Source organism: Bison bison, unplaced genomic scaffold (genome assembly GCF_000754665.1).
Source record: "Bison bison bison isolate TAMUID 2011002044 unplaced genomic scaffold, Bison_UMD1.0 scf7180017864519, whole genome shotgun sequence".
NCBI classification, from domain to species: domain Eukaryota; kingdom Metazoa; phylum Chordata; class Mammalia; order Artiodactyla; family Bovidae; genus Bison; species Bison bison.
The window spans coordinates 11721060-11748668 of NW_011495072.1; the positions used below are offsets into that span (position 1 = coordinate 11721060).

A 27609-nucleotide genomic window follows, 5' to 3' on the forward strand; every position below is an offset into this window, starting at 1 on the left:
GTTAATGGTTATATTATAAAGAATATAGACGAAGATCAGCCAAATGAAGAGACAGACAGGGCAAGTCTGTGGGGGAGAGTGCAGCGCTTTTGTGTCCTCATGGAGGCCAGGGGTTTCATCAGCTCAGCACAGCAGTGTGTCACCAGCCAGGATGCTCCTGTGAGTTGCAGTGTCCGAGTTGTTTTTTTTTTCTGAATATATATATTTTATTGAAGTATAGCTGACTTACAGTGTTTCAGGTGCACAGCAAGGTGATTCATTACACATATACACATATGTTATTTTTCAGATTATTTTCCATTATAGATTATTACAAGATATTGACTATAGGTCCCTGTGCTATACCGTAAACCCTTGTTGCATATCTATTTTTTAAAATTAGAAATCTAGCATTCTATTCATACTAAGTCAAATGAGTGGAATCAAAATGTCAAAAATTTTTTAGTTAGGCAAAATTAATAAGTTTTCTAAAATATATATATTATGCATACTATTTAGTATAGTATAATATACATATATTATGCTATACTATGCTGCTGCTAAGTCGCTTCAGTTGTGTCCGACTCTGTGTAACCCCATAGACGGCAGCCCACCAGGCTCCACTGTCCCTGGGATTCTCCAGGCAAGAATACTGGAGTGGGTCGCCATTTCCTTCTCCAAATATATAAATATAAATACAAAAGCTTTTCTGTGCTTGCTAAAGGCTTCAGAAAAAACGTCAAAAAAAAGATGGAGAAATTGGAAAACGTAATCTAAATGAAATGGGAGCACTGAATATGAAATAGAGAAAGTAAAACTAGATAAAAGTAAAAGATCATCATATGGTCCAGTTGTTTTTAAAATAAACATGGCTGCCAGTTAAAAACATCTGGAGCTCTGGGGAAAAAAAAAAGCAATACCTGAGCATTTGTATTTTTCAAAAAAATTTCAAGATAATTCTGCTATGCATCAGGATTTTAAAAAGCGATTAAAGGTTTTTCTATTAAATGGTAGTTTTGGTGATATAGAATTCTATTATTTTCCTGTTGACCAATCATGATACAGTGGTATTGAGTACTAGTTACATAATCACAATAGTAAAAGATGTTTATCAGTTTTCACAATCAATAGCCAGACCAAAAAAAAAGATAATTACAATTGCAAGCCATAATGGGAACATGTGCTGTGCTTAGTCACTCAGTTGTATCCAACTCTTTGTGACCCCATGGATCCTGCCAAGCTCCTCTGTCCAGGTAAGAATACTGGAGTGGGTTGCCATGCCCTCCTCCGGGGGAATCTTCCCAACCCAGGGATTGAACCCAGATCTCCAGTATTGCAGGCGGATTCTTTACCATCTGAGCCACCAGAGAAGCCCAGTGTAAAATAATTACATACAATTTGGAAAGTCAAGCAGGGTGCTGTGGTAAGTGGAAATGCATATATGTACATGTTTGCATCTGCCCAGCCAGTCTGTGTCTTTTGGTTGATGCATTTAATCCATTTAAATTTAAGGTAGTGATTGATATGTATGATCCTATTACCATTTTCTTAATTCTTTTGGGTTTATTTTCTGTAAGTCTTTCCCTTCTCTTGTGTTTCCTGCCTGAAGAAGTTCCTTTAGCTTTTGTTGTAAAGCTTCTTTGGTGGTACTGAATTCTCTTAACTTTTGCTTGTCTGGAAAACTTTTGATTTCTCCATCAGATCTGAAGGAGAGTCTTGCTGGGTAGAGTATCCTTGGTTGTAGGTTTTTCCCTTTCATCACTTTCAATATATCCTGCCATTCCCTTCTGGCTTGTAGAGTTTCTGTTGAGAAATCAGCTGATAACCTTATGGGAATTCTCTTGTGTGTTATTTGTTGTTTTTCCTTGTTAATATTTTAACTTTGTCTTTAATTTTTGTCAGTTTGATTACTGTATGTATCAGTGTGTTCCTCCTTAGGTTTGTCCTGCTTGAAACTCTGTGCTTCTTGGACTTGGTTGACTATTTCCTTCCCCATGTTAGGGAAGTTTTCATCTATTATCTCTTCAAATAATTTCTCAGGTCCTTTCTCTCTCTCTTCTTCTCGGACCCCTATGGTGCAAATGTTGGTGCATTTAATGTTGTCCCAGAGGTCTGTTAGGCTGTCTTCCTTTTTTTCATTCTTTTCTCTATATTCTGTTCCGTGGCAGTGATTTCCATCATTCTGTCCTCCAGGTCATTTATCCGTTCTTCTGCCTCAGTAATTCTGCTGTTAATTTCTTCTAATGTATTATTCATCTCTGTTTTTTGTTTTTTAGTTCTTCTAGGTCTTCGGTAAACATTTCTTGCATCTTCTCCATTGTTTTCAGAGCTCCTGGATCATCTTCACTATCATTATTCTGAATTCTTTTTCTGGAAGGTTGCCTATCTCCACTTCATTTAGTTTCTTTTCTGGGGTTTTATCTTGTCCCTTCATCTGGGACATAACTTTCTATTTTTACATCCTAATTAACTTTCTGTAATGTGATTTTTGCTCCAGCTCCTGTGGGATTATGGTTCTTGCTTCTTCTGTTTGCCCTTTGATGGATGAGGCTAAGAGGCTTGTATAAGCTTTCTGATGGGAGGGACTGGCTGTGGGGAAAACTGGGTCTTGCTCTGGTGTGCATGGCCTTGCTCAGTAAAGTTTAATACAATTATCTGCTGATAGGTGGGGTCATTTTGTTGTCCTCTGATCACTTGATCTTTCAGCAGCATTTGATACAGTTATCTGTTCCCATTTTTCTTCACTTGGCTTCTGGAATAACAGCCTCTCCTGGTCTTCCTCCTGCCTCACCCATCTCTTATTAGCATCCGCTTGTTCTCTCCAACCTCCAAGTGTTGGCATGCTCCAGGTCTCAGTCTTTTATCTTCATAATAGATCCAGTGGTGATCTTAGCCAGTCCATGGTTTATCCATCTCATCTACATCTTTGTTGCTCAGTTGTGTCCGACTCTTTGCGACCCCATGAACTACAGAGAGCGTGCCAGGCTTCCCTGTTCATCACCAGCTCCCAGAGCTTGCTCAAACTTGTGTCCATTGAGTCGGTGATGCCATCCAACCACCTCATCCTGTGTCATCGCCTTCTCCTCCTGCCCTCAATCTTTCCCAGCATCAGGGTCTTTTCCAGTGAATCAGCTCTTCACATCAGGTGGCCAAAGTATTGGAACTTCAGCTTCAGCATCAGCCTTTCCAATGAATATTCAGGGTTGATTTCCTTTAGGATTGACTGCATTGATCTCCTTGCTGTTCAAGGGACTCTCAAGAGTTTCCTCCAGTACCATAGTTCGAAAGCATCAATTCTTCGGCGATCAGCCTTCTTTATGATCCTGCTCTCACATCCATATGTAACTATTGGAAAAACCATAGCTTTGACCAGACAGACCTTTGTTGGCAAAGTAATGTCTCTGCTTTTTAATAAGCTCTCTAAGTTAGTCATAGCTTTTCTTCCAAGGAGCAAGCGTCTTTTAATTTCATGGCTGCAGTCACTATCTGCAGTGATTTTGGAGCCCCCCAAAATAAAGCCTCTCATTGTTTCCAGTGTTTCCCCATCTATTTGCCTTGAAGTCATGGGACTGAATGTCGTGATTTCATTTTTCGCTGTTGAGCTTTAAGCCAGCTTTTTCACTCTTCCTCTTTCACTTTCATCAAGAGGCTCTTTAGTTCCTTTTCACTTTCTGCCGTTCGGGTGGTGTCATCTGCATATCTGAGGTTATTGATATTTCTCCTGGCAGTCTTGATTTCAGCCTGAGCTTCATCCAGCCTGGCATTTCGCATGATGTACTCTGCATATAAGTTAAATAAGCAGAGTGACAATATACAGCCTTGATGTTCTCCTTTCCTAATTTTGAACCAGTCCGTTGTTCCATGTCCAGTTCTCACTTTTTTTTTTGTAGTTTTTTTTTAATTGAAGGATAATTGCTTTACAGTATTGTGTTGGTTTCTGCCAAACATCAACATTAATCAACCATAGGTATACATACGTCTCCTCCCTCCCCATCCCACTCCTCCAAGTTGTTACAGAGCCCAAGTTTGAGCTCCCTGATTCATACAGCAAATTCCCTTTGGCTGTCTGTTTTACGTATGGTAATGTATGTTTCCATGTTACTCTCCATTCAGTGTTGCTTCTTGACCTGCATATAGGTTTCTCAGGAGGCAGGTAAGGTGGTCTGGTATTCCCATCTCTTTAAAAATTTTCCACAGTTTGTTGTGATCCACACGGTAAAGCATCTGCCTGCAGTGCGGGAGACCTGGGTTGATCCCTGGGTTGGGAAGATCCCCTGGAGAAGGAAATGGCACTGTACTCCAGTACTCTTGCCTGGAAAATTCCATGGACTGAGGAGCCTGGTGGGCTACAGTCCATGGGGTAGCAAAGAGTCGGACACGACTGAGGGACTTCACTTTTGCTTTCACTTACACAAAAGCTGTGACAGGCTTTAACATAGTCAGTGAAACAGAAGTAGATGTTTTTCTGGAATTCTCTTTTTCTATGATCCAATGGATGTTGGCAGTTTGATTTCTGGTTTCTTTGCCTTCCTAAATCCAGTTTGTACATCTGGAAGTTCTCGATTCATGTACTGTTGAAGCCTGACGTGAAGGATTTTGAGCATTACCTTGCTAGGAGGTGAAATGAGTGCAGCTGTGTGGTAGTTTGAACATTCTTTGGCATTGCCTTTCTTTGGGATTGGAATGTAAACTGACCTTTTCCAGTCCTGTGGCCACTACTGAGTTTTCCAAATTTGCTGGCATATTGAGTGTGGCACTTTAACAGCTTCATCTTGTAGGATTTGAAATAGCTAAGCTACATCTTGAAGGCTCTCACCTGTATTTCTGTAGATCCATTTCTCTCCTTACCACCATACTGGTAAGGAGAGATGGGACATCTCTATGTGGTTATCAGTAAACATTTGAAATGTACTATGTCTGAAGCAGAACTCTTGGTATATCAGAACTTGTTGTCTGCCCACCTGAGTGTCCTTCAGTCTTTTCCCATTCTCCCTGTTGCTCTGGTCACAAACCTTAACATCATCCTGTATCTTTTCTTGTCCTTACTTCTTACATCCAATTTACCAGAATTTCTGCAGTGCATTTCTATATTAATTACAGTAGCACAAGATGGTATTAAAAAACCAACCCCTCAAATCTTAGGACTTACCCTAAAATAAATTAATTTTCATTCACATGAAAGTCAAAAAACATGTTCCCACTTAATAGGTGGCCTTGCATGTGGTTGTTTAGGGTCCAAGCTCCTTCCATAGTCAAGCTGCCCTCCTCTAGGGCTCAGCGTCCTCCCCATTGCCTGGTGGGGGCTTATGGGACAGCTGATGGAAGTTCAAGCAGGGAGGCTTTCACGGATGTGGTGCATATTTCTTCCACTGCTGTTGTGCTGACCAGGACTTAATTGTCACATACTTAACTGGAAGACACCACTTGTTACCATGTGTTCAGAAAGAAGAAGTAATGTGCTTGGTGACCTGTTAGCTGGGCTTTGCCACATGTCTTCTTTCTAGTTTTCTGCTTTTACCCTTCTGTTCCTGCTTCCACATAGCAGCCCCAGTGATTTTAAAATGTAATCCTGATTCTATCATTTTTGTGCTTAAAACTCTCTAGTGGCTGACTTCCTGTTACACTTAAGTAAAAACCATACTCGTTACTATGGCCTATTCCTCTTCTCCCCTCCAGCTCATTCACAAGACGTAGTTCACAAACCTTGACATCATCCTGAATCTTTTCTCATCCAATTTACCAGCAATCTCTGCAGTGCATTTCTGTGTTAATGTGCATAGCACAACCTCATGGTGTAAAAAAACAGTTGTTCTAGCCTTCTTACCCATTCTTTGAATACGTCAAACATAATCCCTACCTGGGCCTTTATGCTTGCTATCTTCTCTCTCTGAATTTTCTTTTCCTGAATCTTTCTACAGTTCGTTTATTATTTTTCTGCCTAATAATGTGGTTATGTACCACTGTGTAACAAACCACCCCAAAGTTTAGAGGCTTTAAACAACCATTTTCTCATCTCATAATTCTGTGGCTTATGGACTCTGTTGGACTCAGCTGGGTAGTCATTTTTTCCCACATGATGGTGGCAGATCACCAAGTCAGTTATCAAGGGATTGGACTGGATCCACCAAGAGGACTCACCTACATGACTGGTTGTTGATGTTGGCTGCCAACTGGGAGATCAGTGTGCCCTGACACGTGGGGTCTCCTGGTGACTTAACCTTTTCACAGCCTGGTGGCTGAGTTCCAAGGGAGAGTCCCCAAAAGCATGTCTTCCAAAGTAGTAAAGTAGAAGCAGCTGATCCTGGTATAGGGTAGGCCAGGCCATCTACACCTTTACCTTGTGTTATTTTCCTCATAGGACTTATCACTATCTGAAATTAATTTTTTGTCAATTTATTGTCATCCGCCACTAGAATGTAAGTTTCTTAAAGACGACCTGACTGGTCTAGCTTCCTGTTAGCCCCATCACGACAGTGCGTAGAATCCAGCAGCTATTTTGTAAATGTTGAACAAAGGAGTGCTGAACTCTTCCCCAGGCTGTATTCTCATTCTCAGTTTCTTGAAGTTAATGATATCACTGTTTTTGTTGATGGTGGGCCTTGAAATCTTACAGCCCTGTCTGTCATCGTTCTCCTTTTTTCCTTCTACGTGCATCCAGCTGCCAAGGTCTCTAGAATTAATCTTTAAAATGTGTCTGGGGGGTTGTTTCTGGTCTCATTGCCACAACTCTTTCAGATCAACATCCTTTTCTACTTCAGCCTCCTTTTGAACTGAGTGTACATTTAATTCTGGTTTCATCTTCCCCAAATATAGTTCCCATCCCCCTTGAAAACTATTGTTAGCAGGTAAAGTTAGTTACAAGCTTTTTACTTTGGCAGAGTCATCACAGCCCACCTCTCCAACTCTGTGTTCCACCATGTGCGTCCTCGTGTTTGCGGTTTCTGAGACGAACATGTTGCTTTCTGCCTCCCATGTCTTGCACTCTTAGAATGCTGCCCATACTACAAAGTCTATTTCCCATGCCCATTCCATGAAATCTTCCCGGTTGTTCCCAGTCAGATGTGCTATTTCATCCTTTCAGCCCTTGAAGCTCTGCTCTGAATCCTTGCTGAGGCCTTGATTGTTTGCATTTGCTGCTTACATTACTGAGTGTCTTTCACTTGCTGGCCACTGGGCTGGTTGTTGGGTTTAGAGAGGGGTGAGGCAAGATGGAGGAGAGGGCATTAGGAAGGTGAATTCAGACTTAAGTAAGGAGTTAACCTTCCCTGAAAGAGTTCAGATTATAGTGCTGTGGTTTTCTACCTTCATTGTGTGATGGAACCAGCAGGGGAGCTTTGAAAATCCCTACACTTGGTTTTGACTAAAAAGATGCACAGCGTGAGAGTTGTGAGTTAAGTTGTATTTAGGACAAAATGAGAACTGCAGCCAAGAGACAGCACCTCAGGTAGCTCTGAGAGATTGCTCCAAAGAGGCCCTCCAGGCTCCTCTGTCCCTGGAATTCTCCAGGCAGGAATACTAGAGTGGATTGCCATTCCCTTCTCCAGGGGATCTTCCCAACCCAGGGATCGAACCTGGATCTCCTGCATTGCAGGCAGATTCTTTACCATCTGAGGCACCAGGGAAGCCCCCAGGGGAAGGTAAATATATGATTTTGATGCAGGGGGAGTTCAGTGCAATCAGGTGCTTACTTTACAAAAGGTTTTCTGCTAGTCACAAGGAGCTGATGTCACCACGAAGGGATTTAGTGCTTTTCTAGATAACGAGGAGATGCAAGGATTGGGATCATGAACTCAGTTCCCGAAAATATCTGTCTGAAGACCTCTTCCACCATTTCCCTGGAGCTCAGAGCGCCTCATTCTCTGCCCTGAATTCCCCACAGGGGCTGTTGAAGGTTTGCAGCTGCAGCAGCACAGGGTTCGGTCTTTGCAGAGGCAGATGGCGAACACCCCTGTTGTTTTTCAGTCACTGGCAAATGCTTTTGGCAAGTGCGTGTTTGTAGCTGACAGGCCAGTGCCGATTTGTAGACAGTGGTTCCTCACCTAGAGATTCTGATTTAATTGACTTGGGAGGTGGCCATAAGATTGGAAAATTTAGAAACTTCCCAGGTGATTCTAATGCAGGATTGAGAGCCTTTGTGGCAAGGGACGAGACTGACCAGTAAGTGGTTAATTTCAATGTGTGTTATGCTAGAAGAAGAAACAGCACACCAGGAACACAAAGAAGTGTTTGGTTTAGCCTGAAGTTACTTTTATTCCTGCAACTACACTGTAAGCCATTACTGGGCAGGGCCCAGGGCATTGCCATCTGGGAACTCCCTCACCTGATCCTTATTCACAGGGGCTGTTTGACAGAACATTCTGCAGTGATGGTAATGCTCTGTATCTGCACTGTCCAGTTTGGAAGCCACTCTGCCCAGTTTGGAAGCCACTAGCCATAGGTGGCAATTGAGCACTTGAAATGCAGCTAGTGAGAATAAGGAAATAATTTGCAGTGTAATTTTAATTTAAATAGCCACGTGTGGCTAATGGCTGCTGTATTGGACAACGTTGAATAGAGAAGATAGTGTGTTGAAACAATTTGACAGTGTTTATGCAGAGGCTTAGATGAAACAAGCTATTTTCTCTGAGAGTTTAGTCACCTCATTTGAATCTTAATTTTGCACCTTTTAAGTTTCCCATTTCCCACAGCTTTACTGAGAAATTATTCATATACTGTACAATTCATCCATTTAAATGGTATAGTTCAGTTTTTTGGTATATTCACAGATAATGCACAACCATTTCCACAGTTAATTTTAGATCACTTTTCATCACCTCAAATAGAAACCCTGTAAACAGCTCACAGATATAGAGGGAAGACTTGTGGTTGCCAGGGGGCAGGGAGTTGGGGGAGGGATGGATTGGGAGTTCGGGGTGAGCAAGACAGACTATTATATTAATACATAGAATGGATAAATAACAAGGTTCTACTGTTTAGCACAGGGAACTATATTCAATATCCTGTGGTAAACCATAATGGAAAAGAATACAAAATGGAATGTATGCATATATATACTGAATCACTTTGCTACACAGCAGAAGCTAACACAACATTGTAGATCAACTATACTTCAATCAGAACAAAAGCTCTGTACCACTTAACTACCACCCCTGTGTCTCTTATATCCTCAGTCTCTTATATCCACTTACCAGTCTCTGTAGACTTTCCTATTCTGGACAGTTCATGTCAGTGGAATCATAATATATGGTTTCTGGTGACTGGCTTTTTTCACATGGCATAATGGGGGCTCAGCAGTGAAGAACCCACCTGCTAATTCAGGAGATGCGGGGTTGGATCTCTGGGTGGGTACGATTCCTTGGAGAAGGAAATAGCAATCCAGTCCAGTATCCTCAGTGGAGCTTGGTGGGCTACAGTCCATAGGGTCACAAAGAGTTGGACATGACTTAGCGACTGAACAACAAGGTTTTCAAGACTCTCCCACGTTGTAGCGTGGATCAATACTTCATTCCTTTTTATGGCCTAATAATAATCCACTGTGTGATAGTCATTAGCTTATAGACATTTGGGTTGTTTCTCCACTTTGGCTATTGTGAATAATGCAGCTGTAAATGTTTGTGTACAGGTTTTTGTGTTGACATATATTTTCACTTCTCTTGGGTATATACCTCGGAATGGAATTGCCAAATCATTTAGAAAAAAATATATATACATGTATATAGTCTCAATGAGACTGTGTGCACATGTATGTATGTGTTTATATACAAACACCATTTTACTAAGTATTTTTATTTCAGTTATTACGACCCAGAGGGATGGTATGGGGAGGGAGGTGGGAGCGGGGGGTTCAGGATGGTGAACATGTGTATACCGGTGGTGGATTCATGTTGATGTATGGCAAAACCAATACAATATTGTAAAGTAATTAGCCTCCAATTAAATAAATTTATATTAAAAAAAGGAAGCATTATCTTAACACTAGAAGTAGGTTGTTTTTATTAAAAGTAATCATACTTCAATATATGTGCTAATTTTTGTAGCATTCACGCAGGATGCTGTATTCTCTGCTCCTCTGTGAATGTCTGTGGCTGATAACTGCTTATGCTCATGATGATGAATGGATTGATCCCACAGACATGCTTAACTATGATGCTGCTTCAGGAAGAATGAGAAAATCTCAGGTATTTACAAAAATCCATGTGTATATAATACCCTACCAGTCCTGTGATGGAAATAGTCTACATTTGTTATTGTTTTTCACAGAGCTGTGAAAGAGTCCTATGTCAGTGATTAATGACCATGCAGAATATCTTCCTGTCTCTTAGCCTAAGATGATTTCAACCCCACCTGTTTAATTCTGTTTCAGATTAGAATGTAAAGCTGATCAAGAAGCAAACCCATTTGATTTTAGTTCTTAGCTAGTATATAAATTTGAGGCTGTTATTTTTTTGGTGGTTTAATACAGTTGAAGAATATAACAAGCAAAGCCATAAAATGATGGAGTCAAAATTGTAGTCTTCACTAACTGTAGATTATTTTTACAACTGAACTATAAAGAAATAAAACCTCTCTCTGCTTTGCTTTAGGTGAAATATGGTATATCAGAGAAAGAAGAGGTCAATCCTGACTTGTCATGTGCTAATGAATTATCAGAATGTTACAACAGACTTGATTCTTTAACTTATAAGGTTAGGATTTTTTATTCATGATTTTTGTATTACTTATAGTATGTTAAATTGTTCTGTGTTTTCTGTCTTTGCTAACATTTCTTGTGTTTGTATGGATGTGAGAGTTGGACTGTGAAGAAAGCTGAGTGCTAAAGAATTAATGCTTTTGAACTGTGGTGTTGGAGAAGACTCTTGAGAGTCCCTGGGACTGCAAGGAGGTCCAACCAGTCCATTCTGAATAAGATCAGTCCTGGGTGTTCTTTGGAAGGAATGATGCTAAAGCTGAAACTCCAGTACTTTGGCCACCTCATGCGAAGAGTTGACTCATTGGAAAAGACTCTGATGCTGGGAGGGATTGGGGGCAGGAGGAGAAGGGGACGACAGAGGATGAGATGGCTGGATGGCATCACCAACTCGATGTACATGAGTTTGAGTGAACTCTGGGAGTTGGTGATGGATAGGGAGGCCTGGCGTGCTGCGATTCCTGGGGTTGCAAAGAGTCGGACACAACTGAACGACTGAACTGAACTTGTGTTTCTATCTAAAGTACAATTTACAAATATATAAATAATTTTTTTTCTTTAATTACCCTAGCTTTGGTTTCTCTTTACTCTGGCCTTGAATTTTTAAAAATTGTACTTTTATTTTCCTGTAATAACATTTATCTCACTATGTTGTAATTATTTCTTTACCAGGCTGAACGTTTCTTGGAACAAAGAATAATTTACTCATTCTTGATGCTCTATCACCTGTCACAATGCTGGACTGTAGTAACTCATGACAAGTATAGCAAATGAAGAAATGTCTCTGCTGCTAGCTTATAAGCGTAACAGTTGCTCCTACAAATATAAGGGATTATTATAATCTGGTGTGTGGTAACTCTTATTTCATTTATTCAGTCCTTTTATTTCTGTGGCTGCAGTAGAGTTTGAGAAAGGAAGTAAGTCAAGATTGTTGGTTGGTTGAGTTGTTTGGGTTATGCTGCAAGAACCCACTCTGTTGGTTTTGAAGCAGGGTGCTGGCGGCAGCGTGGAGGAGGCTGGGATGGGGGATGGCAGAGGTGCAGCAACGCTGAAGGCTCACCCTGAGGCTGTGACGGGGTGAAGAGAAAACTTTTCTGTGGTAGAATAGGCAAGTTGTGGTGGTTGAGGAATAGGGAAGAGCGAGAGTGAATGGGGGAGGGTTCCAGCTTGAGAGGCTGGGAGAGCTTGCTAATCGAGATCCAGATGTATCCCAGTGAGGTCTATAAGCAGCTGCTTGTGGTTCTTACCAAATGTGAATGTTGTCTCATCTGAGTGCTAGCAAAGAAAGGCTTGGATAAAATTTGCTTCAGTCTTAACTGCATTTTGTAGTGTAGTGAGCTAATTTGGCTGCCTGGTAGGAAATGGAGAAATGCCCTTTTACTGAAATTTTTCATTCCATTGTTTGTGACTTTGGGTCTGACATTGTAAAAACATGATTAGTAAAATGAAGTCTTTAGTCTTTGTTTAAAAAATTTTTTTTTACTCTTAAAAAGAAATTTAAAAATGTTAAGGTTTGTAAACCTTGCCTAAAAGCTGAGGAGTGCCCTGTGACTTCTTGAGTGTCATTCTGTCCTGGGTCTGTGTGTGCTGCTCAGTTACGTGTTTATCATCTGAAGCCCATTCCAGTGCTCCACTCAGCTTGTGGTCCACACTCAAGTAATAAGTGGAAGTTGCTTATCGCAGGTTCTAAATGTCTTACGACGTGCACTACCCTCACTCAGAAACTAGCCGCTCTGGTGATTATAGACCTGAGTTCAGAGGAAGTCTGTCCTCATGAGGGATTCTGTGCAGACGGGCTGCCGTGTGTGGACGTCTGGAGAGGCCTTAGTTCAGTTGCTCAGTCGTGTCCAACTCTTTGCGACCCCATAGACTGCAGCACGCCAGGCTTCCCTGTCCATCACCAACTAATTGTTCAAACTCATGTCCTTTGAGTCGATGGTGCCATCCAACCATCTCATCCGCTGTTGTCCACTTCTTCTCCTGCCTTCAATCTTTCCCAGCATCAGGGTCTTTTCCAAGGAGTCAGTTCTTCGCCTCAGGTGGCCAAAGTATTCCTGCCATTTGGTAGGGCATGATTGATAGTTGGCAGGAAAAATCAGTAAAAGGCCAAAAAGTAATACACACATTCAAGAAAATCTTTGCTGTGTCCTTCATCTTCTAGCTGCATGTTGCCTCTGTTTTTGTTTGGCTGTGCTCTCTTTCTATTTTTTTTCTCCCCTTTTCCTTTTTTCTTTAAATCGTTACTTTGGAATTAGGAAGGGGCAGATTGGTCCAAATGTTCTGCTTATCCACATCTCTGCTTCCTTGTTTCATGATATTCAGCTTTACTGCTGAAAGTCAGCAAGAAAACTGCCGGTTGGTGCAGTATGGGACTCCTGGTGCTCTTTTGTTGCCTACTCTTTGCAAAGAGAACCCACAGAAAGCAGGCCAGCTCTACATTTTAATCAAGCTTGATGAACATAACCAGCTCCTTACTTTGACCTTGATGGGGCCACTAGGCTAGAAACTTGACCCTTACATTAAACTCTGACACTAACTAATGTATTTGTTTTGTGGTGCAGATTGATGAATGTGAAAAGCAAAAGAGAAAAGACTATGAAAGTCAAAGCAATCCGGTTTTTAGGAGATACTTAAATAAGATTTTGATTGAAACCAAAAAGCTTGGACTTGTGAGTATTTGATGTGATACTAATCAGTGTAGTGGATATTTTTGTTGTGTGTTAATCTCACATTATGTCAGCAGTGATAAAGCATCATTATGCTTCAACAGAGAATACCTGACTTGCCCTTTTACCAAAACCTTAATCATGCAGGATTGAAGGTAGTGGCCTGCTGGTTTGGTGGAAGGCAAGTGAGCAGTGCTGACCCTTCTGCTCTTTCTTATAGTTCATGGGAATTTACTTACTCTGTGCACTGCTGTACCACCTAATTGAGTTGCGGGGAGAGGGAGATTGTTTTAAATTTGCTATTTGAACTTTGCTGATCAGTTGCAAACTTAAACTCATGACTTGGTAAGGAAATTCTATTCCAGTCCTTAGTTCTTTTCTATCATTTCCACACTTTCTTGTTCAAATGATGTAATATCATTACATATTGAGAAAAAGAAAAGTGGGTTTTAAGATTTTTCCCCTAGCTGTTTATTGTGGCAAGGGCTGCTTTATAGAATTACATGTCATGGACATATTGTTCATGATTAATATTAAGATTCCATTTTTTCGAGTCATTGTTTTCCCTTCAGGGAGTTGAAACATCTAGAAAACTTTAAAAAAGGGAAGGTTAAAATGAGCAATAATCCCACATTATTTTGGAGATGTAAAAGCAGATGTAATCATATGTATAACCTTCAGTTAGAGTCTTACAACAAGTGCAAGGTGGAAAAGAGTCTGTTTGATAGACGAGGAAACAAATGGAGCTAGAAAATACTCAAGATGGAGAAGCTTGGAATAGTTTTGGTTTTTTAGAAATATTTAATCAGTGACTACTTTTTTATACTTACTGATGATTTGTGATATTACATGACACTTGGGTTTTTCTCGTTTTATACCTACTTTGTAATATAAAAATCAGTATTTACTGTTAGAAAAGATAATTTTCTCTTATGTGAACTGTTAAATGTTTATAGAGATTTTGCTAACCTGTACTCGCACTAATAAAGATAGTTGTGCATGTCATGTATGTTCGTGGAAGCCCAGATTTTGCTGCTTTTTGAGATCCTTTTTGTTTTTCTTATTTTTACACTCTAAATTTTAGGCTGTTTGAAAGCTGTGTCAGCAAATGGAAAGTCATAAACTGAATCATAAAATAATGATAGTTTATCCTCACTATTTGTGGATTCAAATTTTGTAATATTTTGAATACTAAACTTTATTTGTAACCTCAGAATCAGTACTCCTGCTTTTGTGTCACCCTTAGACATGCAGAGTGGCAAAACATTTGAGTTGCCTGATGAGCCCACTTTCAGTTGAGGTGAAACAAGGCCATTTTCAGCTCTCGTGTTATCTTTTCAGGCTATTTTCTAATTTTTAAACTTTTGCTGTTTAAAAATCTCCCAAGTGTTTTGCTGTCTAGTGATCCTAAGCACAGGGAGGCTGAGCTGTGCCTTAGAGAGAAATACCCTTGTTAGATAAGTACAGTTCAATCGCGAGTCATAGTGCTATTGGCTATGAGCTTATTGTTAATGGATCCACAGTGTGTATTAGGTGTCTTTAAACAGTAACATAAAAAGGTTATGAATTGATTGGTTGATGAAAATATGGGTGCAGGAAACTAAGCCCATATTTCCTTTAGGAACCACGGTTCAGTATTTGCTAACTGGTTCAAGGTGACTTTATAGAATGTAAGTACTACAGATAGCAGGAATCAACTATAATTTAGTAAAATGTACTGTATGTTACTTGCATAGAGTTTTATAATTTTGAAATGTTTTATAATTTTAAAAACATGTTTTAAATTTGAAAATTTTGTACTTTTGAAATGTTTTTCATGTTTATTATCTTTGGTTTTCATGTTGGCCTGTGAGACAGACAGGTAGATATTATTATTCTTATTTTATACCTGGGAAATATCATGAACTAGTTATATATTTAGTTCCAAGTTGGTTTTATCTTAATGTTTCATTGAGTAATGATAAAATTCTCCTTTTCTGTTTTTTTTTTTTTTGGCAAATTTAATTCAGCCTGATGAAAACAAAGATGACATGCATTATGATGCCGAGATTATCCTTAAAAAACAAACCTTGTTAGAAATACAAAAGTTTCTCAGTGGAGAGGATTGGAAGCCAGGTGCCTTGGATGATGCACTAAGTGATATTTTAATTAATTTTAAGTTTCATGATTTTGAAACATGGAAGTGGCGATTTGAAGAATTTTTTGGAGTGGATCCGTATAATGTGTTCATGGTAAGATGGGATGAGGGGCACCTGATTAACAGTTTACTTTTTAAAATACTTTAAAAACTTCACTGTAATTATGTTGAGAACTCACACTAAGTCACTGATACTGGCTTGATGAACATGCAGCACAGTGGTACAAATGATTTTGTGTATTCAAGTCCAGTTCTTTTTCTTTGCTCTCAGTCAGCTCTTTTGATGGGGAGGATGGCTTGGCAGTGACTCTGTGTTTCTGTTTCCAGGTGCTTCTGTGTCTGCTCTGCATCGTGGCATTAGTAGCTACTGAGCTCTGGACCTATGTTCGTTGGTACACCCAGTTGAAACGTGTTTTTTTCATCAGTTTTCTCATCAGTTTGGGATGGAATTGGATGTATTTATATAAGGTAATATATAAGTAGAAGTTTCTAAAACTCTAAAGTGTTATTTCATAATAGGAGACTAAGCTATTTAGAGCTAGTGTAACCTCGGGTGAGGGTGTGAGGCAGTGATTGGAGTGTTGGTGAGGAAATTGGCAGCTGCTCAGATGTCCCTGGTTTTTTGGGTCCTTGACCAAGTTAGTGGAGGGAAATGTGCAGTCCTGATTTTCATCCTGCTTATGTGTGGCATCTGGACAGCTAAATTAGAATAGAGTTATGTAGAGAAGTAAAAAATTCTCATGTTGGTAACTTGGGGTATGTCTTTTTTATTCTTTGCTAGAAATGATGCCAAAATACTATTTTCTAAAGTTAGATTATTTTATGACTATAAGAATGGTGTATTTATAGCAGAGAATATAGAAAGGATAGAAAAATACAGAGAAATTTAATTTTTTAAAAATTGTCTAGGGAATTTCCTGGTGGTCCAATGATTAGGAGTCAGTGTTCTCACTGCCAGGTATCCAGTTTGGGGAACTAAGAATCCTGCAAGTTGTATAGAGTGGCCCCCCAAAAAAAGTCTATAATTTTACCACCTAAAGATAACCACTGTTGATGTTGTGAGGTATTTATAAACTTTCCCAAATTTTTATTCTTTAAAAATCAGGACCACATTATATATTAACATTTGAACGAAGCATTATTTTTCGTGACAAATTGACATATTGTTCCTGTCAAACTAGCATAATCATTGAAGAAAAATTTTAGACCTTTTAATGAGTCAAGTGGCCAGCTATTTTCAGTGAATTCATCTGATTAAATCTTTGTGATATTTCTTTAACCTTTCTCTCTAAGTTCTGTAGCTTCTAGAACCAATTATTTACAAATTAGAGGAAGGAAGAAAGTTTGGTTGAAAATTATCTGTGATTTCCCCCAAGGCTTTGATTTATAAAAGACATTTTGGCCATTTGTGCTGAAAATCATTCAAAGCAAAACACCATTTTGTCATGAATTGTTTGGGAGAGTGAGTAGGCACTTAATATGTATAGTTATGTTTTGGGGCATGACGTGAGCTATATTTGAACTAATTTTTAAAACAATCTTCTCAGTAAAAAGGTTTTCTAGAATTCCTCCTCATAATTATTTTAAAAGAAGGCAATTGTAGTTAGTTCTTTACCAATTGAATGTGTTTTGCCGTGAGTTGAAAAGAGCCACTCTTTTAAAATAATATGTATTTTTTTCTGTGAAAAATTTTTAAATAATCTGGTTTGGATGAATGGTGAAGACACGCTTTGAAGTGTGGTTTTTAGGGTGAGTAGGCATAATCTTTATTGTTAGTAGCCTCTCATGGTTCCCTTTGGTGTTGGTCAGCTCGCTTTTGCCCAGCATCAGGCTGAAGTTGCCAAGATGGAGCCACTTAACAATGTATGTGCTGAGAAGATGAACTGGAGTGGAAGTCTCTGGGGTAAGATACTGGTTCTCTTGGCTTTATTTTGAGTAGAGTTTCTGAGAATGAGGAAACATTTTAATAATTACAAACAAATGATAAAATGCCAGAAGGAGGCTTTCCATGACTGAATCGTTAGTATCAGAACCGGCAGGAAGAGTTGTAGGCTTCAGTGACTTCTATGTTTATATGTCACAGGAAAGGGATAGAAAGTATGTATGTGTCAGCTCTGATATTATCTGTCTGCCTGAATTGGACTCACTTGTGTTTGTCTAGTTCTTAGCACAGTGTCTAGCACGTCCTGGGTCCTCAGCAGAAGTTTATTAGAGTATTTTCCATCTTTGATTTCATCTCTGTATTGACTTGTGAAATCTTACGTTGTAGCTTCGCTGTATGTTTTTTTTTCATTAAAGGGGAAATTATTTTACTTTTCTTTTCCTTCAGATTTTATAAACATTCTCACTAATGTTGACTGCCTTTAGTTATATGTACCTAACAATGGGAGTGGTTTAATGATCAAATACTGTTTGTAAATAAAAGTCCAAACAATGACTGACTCAGAATAGAATTTCGGCAGCAAATCAAGGTGTCCAAAAAATTAATTTTCTTAAAAAGATATGGGAGCTAAACCAGCCCAGCCTTACTTCCCAGCCTCAGGGAATAACTGAATGCCTCCTGTAGCTCATACTAGTACATAAAATATTATTCAGTTCAGTTCAGTCACTCAGTCATGTCCGACTCTTTGCGACCCTATGGACTGCAGCATGCCAGACTTCTCTATCACCAGCTCCCAGAGTTTCCCCAAACTCATGTCCATCAACTCGGTGATGCCATCCAACCATCTCATCCTCTGTCGTCCCCTTCTCCTCCTGCCCTCAATCTTTCCCACCATCAGGGTCTTTTCAAAAGAGTCAGCTCTTCGCATGAGGTGGCCAAAGTATTGGGAGTTTCAGCTTCAACATAGTCCTTCCAATGAACACCCAGGACTGATCTCCTTTAGGATGGACTGGTTGGATCTCCTTGCAGTCCAAGGGACTCTCAAGAGTCTTCTCCAACACCACAGTTCAAAAGCATCAGTTCTTCAGTGCTCAGCTTTCTTTATAGTCCGACTCTTACATCCATACACGACCACTGGAAAAACCATAGCCTTGACTAGACGGACCTTTGTTGGCAAAGTAATGTCTCTGCTTTTTAATACGCTGTCTAGATTGGTCGTAACTTTTCTTCCAAGGAGCAAGCATCTTTCAATTTTATGGCTGCAGTCACCATCTGCAGTGATTTTGGAGCCAGAAAAATAAAGTCAGCCAATGTTTCCACTGTTTCCCCATCTATTTGCCATGAAGTGATGGGACCAGATGCCATGATCTTAGTTTCTTGAATGTAGAGTTTTAAGCCAGCTTTTTCACTCTCCTCTTTCACTTTCATCAAGAGGCTTTTTAGTTCCTCTTCACTTTCTGCCATAAGGGTGGTGTCATCTGCATATCTGAGGTTATTGATATTTCTCCCAGCAATCTCTTTAATAATTTTCCACAGTTAAAGTATTATACATGAGTCTGATTTAGAAGAAGAGAACTAATGTTCTACTTTGTTTTATAAGTAAAGAATTGACTTTTTAAATTTAATTTTATTGAGATAGTTGTAGATTCACAGGCAGTTGTAAGAATACAGAGAGATCCTACAGACTCTTTACCCATTTCCCCCACTGGTAACATCTTGCATGATTACACTAGTGCAGTATCACAGCCAGGATATCGACTTTGATACAAGCCACCTATCCTACTCAGATTTTTCCAGTTTTTTCTTGGATTCTTTGGTGTGTGTAAAGGACTGTTTTTAATTATTTACCATTTAGAAATCTTCATAAAATATTTTCTCTGTATAAGACTTGTATAATTTGAATGGATTTTTAAAATAAACATTTTGGACATGAGATGACGTTTTAGAAAATCACTATTAGTAGGAGTCTATTTGTAAACATAGTTTAAAATTAATTGGGGGTTGTGGGGGGAAGGAGAGTTAAAACTAAAATATTATTTGGGAATGAAATGCAACTTAAAAAAAAAGACTGTTTTTTGTCTTCTAACAGAATGGCTTAGAAGTTCATGGACCTATAAGGATGACCCATGCCAGAAATACTACGAGCTCTTACTAGTCAACCCTATTTGGCTGGTCCCCCCAACAAAGGTTAGAATAAATTTTGTGAAAATTACTTACACAAAGTGAGTAAAAAGTCTCTGTTTATTAAAAATTGTTTTTTTTTAACTGTCACTTTGCTAATAATAAACCTTTGTTCTAGGAAAAATACTTCCATTACTGTCGTTTCCACATTAAAAGTATATGATAACATTTGTGGAATTTCGTAATTTCAGCCTCAGCACAGTTGATTTTGACTTACTCTATGCACCTCGATCCTTTGAGGGAAAAAATTAAGTTGCTTTTACCTTTCATTGTAGGCACTGGCAGTTACATTCACCAACTTTGTCACGGAGCCATTGAAGCATGTTGGGAAAGGAGCTGGTGAATTTATTAAAGCACTCATGAAGGAGATCCCAGTGTTACTGCACATTCCAGTGCTGATAATTATGGCATTAGCTGTCCTGGTTAGTACATAGCACTGTTAACAATTAATAGGATTTATAGAAAAAGGCAATTCTAGGATTATTAGGGTTTTTTTTAGTGTTGTAAATTGGGCTAAATCATGCTTAATGGCATGGAAAGATGATTTTTAAGTGATAAACGTTTGTTTATATTTGTCCATTTCTCTTAGTAAGAAAATGGTTCTCAAGTTTAATTGTAGATGTCAAAGTGGTGATTTAGAATAATACCCTCTTTTAACATTTGTTTTTTAAACTTTGTGAATCAATACGCGTGGTATCAGTTGCTTATGTCCTCGTTGAGAAAAGGGGCATTATTTCAGTGTGAGCTTTTTTGCCACACTGAGAACTGGAGAACATTGGTTTTAGCATAGAATCAGAGAGGGATGTAGAAAGAGGTGCATGTACTGAGAAATAATTTAGGGGATCCAGGAACAGAGATTTATTAAGGAATCTTACAGTGTTACTTGTCATTCATCCATGGTCTCTTCAGCTCTTTTTTGGGTTGATTTTCAGCCCTTACCCTAATAAAGTAGTTGTCCCATAAAACAAAATGTAAAGAACTCAGATGTGCCATGGGAAATTATTAAAGAGTTCTCTTCCCTTAAGGATGTAAAATTTACTATGTTCTGTTTACTTATAATTGATACTATTTTGGTATTGCTGTTTGGCTTGTGACTAGGATTCATTGGTTCAGGGATCTGTTTTTGTTAGGTGACATTCGTGCAGTAGTAATTTAGTCTCTGAGACTGAAGTTAATAGCAAAACCCTATTATTGCTTGTTGCTTCATCTGCTGCCTTTTGGTGCTCCATCTTTAAAGAGTCATGTCTCTACTACAGTGGTTTTCAAATTTTTCTTCTCAGGACCCTTCTGTAGTCTTAAAAACTGAACACCACAAAAGCACTTGTTTGTGGGAGGTTTATTTATTGATATTTATCAGAAATTTAAAAAATACAGGTATCCACAAGCCCACAGTGCATGGGCCATCAGAGTGAGGGGGTCATTCTAGCCCCGCAAGACTCCACTGTACGTTTCACAAGGGCAGAGTGAAGAAGACTTACGTCTTTGTATTATGAGAAGTTGAGACCTCACAGATTTGTGGAAGTCTCTGGGACCCCTAGTGGGTCCCTGGGCACACTTTGAGAACTACTGCCTAGTTTTTCCTTGGAGTGTGACTCAAAACTTTTTGAATTTTAGCTGTGGCTAAAGCAAGTTTATAAAATAAATAAACCTACTGGAGAATATTTGTATAATGGTATGCAACTTTAATTTTCAGCATCTACCTTATATGATGGATGTGAATATAGACAGCATATGAGCAATGATCAGACAATTAGTACCTTTTAAATTTCTAGGCTTTAGCCTAACTGCCATTATATAATTCAATAAAAATGTGTCCAGCTGATTGAAATGTCTACTTAATACTTAACGATTTCTCAAGTTTTGTTATGGGCTCTTCTGGTTCTATATTAATCTAGAGAAGAGATCTTTAATGAAAACCCTGTGAAACTAACATGTTTATGTCTATAACACAAGTTAAATTACATACTTTTGTTGGCATCAAGGAAATCACCTCAAAATTTCATTGTCAGTCAGTCATTAAGTACTCAGGAATATGTATTTCTTTTCCTTCTAGAGTTTCTGCTATGGTGCTGGCAAATCAGTCAATATGCTGAGACTTGTGGGTGGTCCTGAAAGAGAAGCACCCCAGGCGCTTCAGGCAGGTGAAAGAAGACGGCAGCAGAAAATCGATTATAGACCCCATGGTGGAGCAGGTGATGCAGATTTCTATTATAGGGGCCAAATTAGCCCCATTGAGCAAGGCCCTAATGACAACACATATGAGGGTAGAAGAGATGTTTTGAGAGAGAGAGATGTTGGCTTGAGATTTCAGACTGGCAACAAGAGCCCTGAAGTGCTTCGGCCATTTGATTTACAAGAAGCAGAGGCGAGAGAGCATCCCAAGGTCGTACCTGGTGTAAGTCAGCAACTTTTTATTTTGCTGTCTCTTATTAATAGGCTTAAGTGCTTCCTATTAAGCTTTCAGTTAAGTGTTCTACTCTTACCTTTCATGGTTAATTATATCACCAGTGATATAATTATTCACTCTGTTTCCCTCATTCTGGTCAAGTTAGTCCAGCCTCAGAAGAAGTGAGATTTAATTTTTATGTTAAATACTAGTTAGCAGTAATTTGTTAGAACAGATAGCAATTCGTTTTATAGGAAGCCAACAAGTGACCATGACTGAAGTTTCTACCTTTGAAGAGATCAGAGAGAACTACCCCCTGAGGCTGGAGCCTTAGGGAGCTGGCCCACAGGAGAGCCCTGAAACCTTAGCTAGATGGGAGAGTGAGCTGGGGAAGGATCAAAAACCTTGCTTTTCCAAATCTTTTGGCTGGCTAGACTAACTTTTTTTATCTGGGGAATGGTCAGGTCTCTTTTCCACCATTATTGGCCATTTAAATAAAGGGACATTTCCATTTCTGTTTGAAAGAAGAATTTGTTTTGTCATTTGCAAGGTTTACGTTGCAGATGTAAACCTTTGGGAAACCGTGACGAACACAGTAGAATCTAGGAACTTGTAGAATCCTTCCCATGGAGTTCCTGAGAAGGATAAAACATCTGCGTCGGTCTAGAAAATTAAGATGTTCCTTTCACATGAAACCGTTAGTCACTCAGTCGTGTCCAACTCTTTGCGACTCCATGGGCTGTAGCCCACCAGGCTTCTCTGTCCATGGAATTCTCTAGGAAAGAATACTGGAGTGGATTGCCATTCCCTTCTTCAGGGTATCTTCCCAACCCAGAGAGACCCAGAGATCGAACCCAAGTCTCTTACATTGCAGGCAAATTCTTTACCATCTGAGCCACTGGTTATCTGTTACTTAATCTCAGAAATACTCCAGTTCCCAGCTCACTTGAAGGGAAAGCCAAAGATATCAAAATGGCCTAGGGCCTCCCACTGCTCTCCCCTCCCATGCTCCCTCCAGGCTCATTCTGCTTCAGTCACAAGGGCCTCCTGTCTGCTCCTTGAGCTCAGCCTTTGTACTTGCTATTCATTGTCTAGAATGCTGTTCCCATATATTCATAAGGTTCATTTCCTCAAGCCTTTACTCATATCTTTTCAGACCACGCTAATTTAAACAGCAATTCAGCCTTCCCACCCCCAGCATGATACTTTATTGCCCAGTAGTGAAGAGGAACTAAAAAGCCTCTTGATGAAAGTGGAGAGTGAAAAAGTTGGCTTAAAGCTCAAATTCAGAAAACGAAGATCATGGCATCCGGTCCCATCACTTCATGGGAAATAGATGGGGAAACAGTGTCAGACTTCATTTTTCTGGGCTCCAAAATCACTGCAGATGGTGACTGCAGCCATGAAATTAAAAGACACTTACTCCTCGGAAGGAAAGTTATGACCAACCTAGATAGCATATTCAAAAGCAGAGACATTACTTTGCCAACAAAGGTCCGTCTAGTCAAGGCTATGGTTTTTCCTGTGGTCATGTATGGATGTGAGAGTTGGACTGTGAAGAAGGCTGAGCGCTGAAGAATTGATGCTTTTGAACTGTGGTGTTGGAGAAGACTCTTGAGAGCCGCTTGGACTGCAAGGAGATCCAACGAGTCCATTCTGAAGGAAATCAGCGCCCTGGGATTTCTTTGGAAGGAATGATGCTAAAGCTGAAACTCCAGTACTTTGGCCACCTCATGCGAAGAGTTGACTCATTGGAAAAGACTCTGACGCTGGGAGGGATTGGGGGCAGGAGAAGGGGACGACAGAGAATGAGATGGCTGGATGGCATCACTGACTCTATGGACATTAGTCTGGGTGAACTCCGGGAGTTGGTGATGGACAGGGAGGCCTGGCATGCTGCGATTCATGGGGTTGCAAAGAGTCGGACACGACTGAGCGACTGAACTGAATTGAAGTTCAGGGAAGGGGGCAGGAGTTTTCTTGCTGTCTTTTGTATCCCTAGGACCTATAACTTAAGGTATGCTCAGTGAACATTTGTCAAATGAATTATTCTTCCCAGGCAAGAGGAATTACAGTACTGGTCACCAGTCTTCCTGACCCTTCCTAAGCTGGGTCACTAGACCACCTAGCATATCCTGAGTGTCCCACTCTTCCATAGAGAGTTCTTTTTTTAATGTTTATTTTTAATTGGAGGATAATTACTTTACAAAGTTGTTGGTTTCTGCTGTAAAACAAGGTAAATCTCATAAGAATATATATATCCCCTCCCTCTTGAACCTCCCCACCATCCTATCCCTGTGGGTCATCACAGAGCACCAGGCTGAGCTCCCTGTGTGAGGCAGCAGCTTCCCACTGTGTTTTACATGTGGTAGTGTCTGTTTCCGGAGAAGGCAACGGCACCCCACTCCAGTACTCTTGCCTGGAAAATCCCATGGATGAAGGAGCCTGGAAGGCTGCAGTCCATGGGGTCGCTGAGGGTTGGACATGACTGAGCAACTTCACTTTCACTTTTCACTTTCATGCATTGGAGAAGGAAATGGCAACCCACTCCAGTGTTCTTGCCTGGAGAATCCCAGGGACGAGGCATCCCGGTGGGCTGGATGTCTATGGGGTCACACAGAGTCGGACATGACTGAAGTGACTCAGCAGTGTCTGTTTCAGTGCTATTCTCACAATTCGTCCCTCCTTCCCCCATTGTGTCCCCAAGTCTGTCTTCTATGTCCATAGACAGTCCTGTAAAGCTTAACATTTATCTAATTACAGTCCAGCACCGGGACAAGGACTTGAAAGAATTCAATGTTTGCTATAACAGATTTGTGGGAACTTGTTGAACATGTATATTACAAACCTTCATGTTATGTTAATTGAACAATTACAACACTGTAATTATCTTCTTTGTAGCTTAAATCACCTAATTTGGAATCGAAGCCCAGAGAGATGGGTGAAATCCCAGGAGAAAGCACTCCGACAGAAAGCAGTACCGAAAGCAGCCAGCCAGCGAAGCCCGTCTCTGGCCAGAAGGTGTCAGAGGGTGTAGAAGGTTGCCCTGCAGTGGAGAAGGCCCAGCTTAGGACTGATGCCGCAGGTGGCCCAGAGGAAGGCAGCACGTGCAGCCCAGCAAGCACCGCAGTGGAAGTGTGCGGCTAGAGGAGCACAGACACGGGCCACGGTTCTGAGGTCGTCTTCAAGTTCTGTAAAGTAATCTCTTCACAGCTGTTTCTTCTGCACATATTCTGATATTTACTACATAGGTGCCAACTTTAAACATCAGTATTTTTACTGACAATCAGAATTAACAAGTGTGCATGTATCTCTGTCCAAATTCATTTCTTTGATATTAAGATGCATCCCATAAAGTTTTTGAAGTGTTAATTTTGGAACAGGATCTCATAGATGAACATATGGCAGGGATTAATGATTTTGAATCGTGAAAAAGACCGTGTGAGGTAGGGGACATTGAAAAAGAAGTTGTTTACAGGCATGTATAGGAACCAACTCACCAAAGTGTGCTTTGCCTTTTGGAAGTCCTGTGATACCTACTTTAGTTAATAGAATTATTTCTTAGTTGTGCATCGGACCCAGAATGTTTCTAAAAATGGTAGCTACTCAAAATCAACATTGAAGGAAAGTCACTGTAGTCAAGTTTACCCTTGAGGTTTGCCCCTGAAGCCATGCGCTGCAGCATTTTAGAGCAGCCATGGAGTCTGCATCACCAGTGTCAGTCTGACCCCCTGTAGGCGGCCCACCAACCAACCTCATTGCTCAGCTCTTACAGCTGTTACTGGGCCTGCTTCTTTATCACCCTTTTACTTTATCCTTAGCTAAGACAGAACTGAAGACTGTCAGGGGAATTTAGATTACATAGCTTGTTAAATTGATAATCTCAATTTTACATACTTTGAGAATGGCTTTATTTCCCCAGCAAATAAGTACACAGGCTTTATAAGGCCTGTGTTCCTTGCTACTTAGAATCCCAGATTTGAGGTTATTAGATATTACTGTATCTTACAGTATAGTAAACCATACTGTCCAAGCCATATGAAGATCTAAATTTTAGAGATCTATACAAAGAGAAGGATAAATACCATGATAAAAGACGAGTGGGTTTTTAACCCTAGACAGGTGATATAATCCACACTTTAGTTATTCTGATTTTCAAACTGTTCTTCATTTTAAACTTAAAAAAAAAAAGCAATTTATAAATTTTGCACGAAATCTAGCTAGGAAGCCACAATTATACGCATTTGGGTATTCTTTTAACCTTCACACTACAAGTTCCAGTCAGCTGCTTACTAAAAATGATACGAGTCGTTTTAAAATTTTCATGCAGGCATTTCTTTTAGAAAAGATTTAAAGCATTTGCTTTTCTATGTTTTTTTTACATGAAATGCAGAATACCCCTTCTTGGATCCCAGAAGCATCACTTAGATGCCTATAACAAATTTAATTTTGTGTTAATATTATTTTCTAGCTTAATACTGCAAAACATCATTAGTATTTCATCAGAAAGGTAATTTTTTCCAATAAATGCAAAATGATTTATATAAAACTTTACAACACAGGCATGTAAGGATGTCTGCATTTTGGGATAGACTTGTGAACATCGATGCATATAAAGTAGTCCTCTGGGGGCCAGGTCTGTTTACTCTGCTGGTGAATGTGCTCCCAAGGTGCTATTTATCCTCTGAGCGGTGAAATGGATCCTCAGTTGATAGACTGTAACTGTGAGAGTAGAGTTAATGTTATTTTGCACTTCTGACTGCTGCTTATCAGTCCAAAAATGAATCTTTACAAGAAAATTTAAGTAAAAGTTCACCTTTGTATTCTTTCATTACAGACAACCATTTGGGGATGAACTCTACTTTGACAGCTAGCAAGGCAACAAGGTACTGCTGTTGGAAGATAACAGCAGAGTTCAGGGAAGACTTATTAAAGCAAATTGAATATTCAAGGTCAGTTTGTAACTAAAAGAAATAGGCTTGTTTATTGTTTAGCCAACATTTATCATTAAAGTCAAGGATTATAGTAACAAGCTTTTAGGAATAGCAGACTGAGGCAGACAGCTTTTTTAAAGCAATTTTTAAGTGGAATGGCTAACACTGAATGTTTATGGGGTCTAAGACCTACACAAAATAAACACTTATTTTTACATTATTGTGTTTTGGTATGCTGTCTTTGCTCAATAAATGTGCTTGTAAGAAAAAGCCCCACAAAATTTAAGTGCAGGTTTTAGTTTTAAACAGGTGCTAATCCAGGACATTATACCCTATATATAATAAATAAAACATAATATAATAAACCTTGGCCATTTGGAGAAGTGGTTCTCATTGCCTATCAGAATCACCTGAAAGAGTTTTAGAATGAACAGAGGCCTAGCTCCCATCGCAGCTGTGCAGAATCAGAAGCAACCAGAAGCGAAGGAGTTGCCAGCTTGCTCCAGGTGTGGGCATCTGTATTCCTCAATTCAATCTTAGTCCAGTCCCAGCTCAGTCCCATCCTGGTTGACTTGCTTTCGCTAAACTTACGTCACATTATGTCCCCTTGTAAAACACCTTCAGTTTCTGGAAGGAGGAGGAAGAGGCTTAATGACAACTGGGGGCTTAACCTACATCTTTCATACTTAATTTTTGTGGCCTAGGTTTTTGACATAGTCACATAGGGTTTGGAGAAGGCAATGGCAAGCCAATCCAG

General features: G+C 39.7%; 1 protein-coding gene across 2 annotated transcripts; it reads left to right on the top strand.

Annotated features, from left to right (window-relative positions):
* Window positions 1-10014: 10014 nt before the first annotated feature.
* CLCC1 (chloride channel CLIC-like 1) lies at window positions 10015-27595 on the top strand. Of its 2 annotated transcripts, XM_010830931.1 has the most exons (11): window positions 10015-10157; window positions 10563-10664; window positions 13228-13335; window positions 15342-15563; window positions 15797-15937; window positions 17279-17372; window positions 19441-19538; window positions 19808-19954; window positions 21586-21927; window positions 24820-25095; window positions 26756-27595. In XM_010830931.1, exons 1-10 carry the CDS (start codon window positions 10029-10031, stop codon window positions 25063-25065), a joined length of 1629 nt encoding a protein of 542 aa, XP_010829233.1. In that variant the 5' UTR covers window positions 10015-10028; the 3' UTR covers window positions 25066-25095; window positions 26756-27595. The 2 variants fall into 2 exon arrangements, with proteins under 2 accessions (XP_010829233.1, XP_010829232.1); XM_010830930.1 differs by having other exon boundaries at window positions 24820-27222.
* Window positions 27596-27609: the final 14 nt, after the last annotated feature.

Excerpts from the sequence above, each read along its gene's own strand:
- CLCC1 (XM_010830931.1), top strand. The coding sequence starts at position 10,029 with ATGCTGTATTCTCTGCTCCTCTGTGAATGTCTGTGGCTGATAACTGCT. Across the intron at positions 19,539-19,807 it reads GGCTGGTCCCCCCAACAAAG|GCACTGGCAGTTACATTCAC; the intron begins GTTAGAATAAAT and ends CTTTCATTGTAG. Across the intron at positions 19,955-21,585 it reads TTATGGCATTAGCTGTCCTG|AGTTTCTGCTATGGTGCTGG; the intron begins GTTAGTACATAG and ends TTTTCCTTCTAG.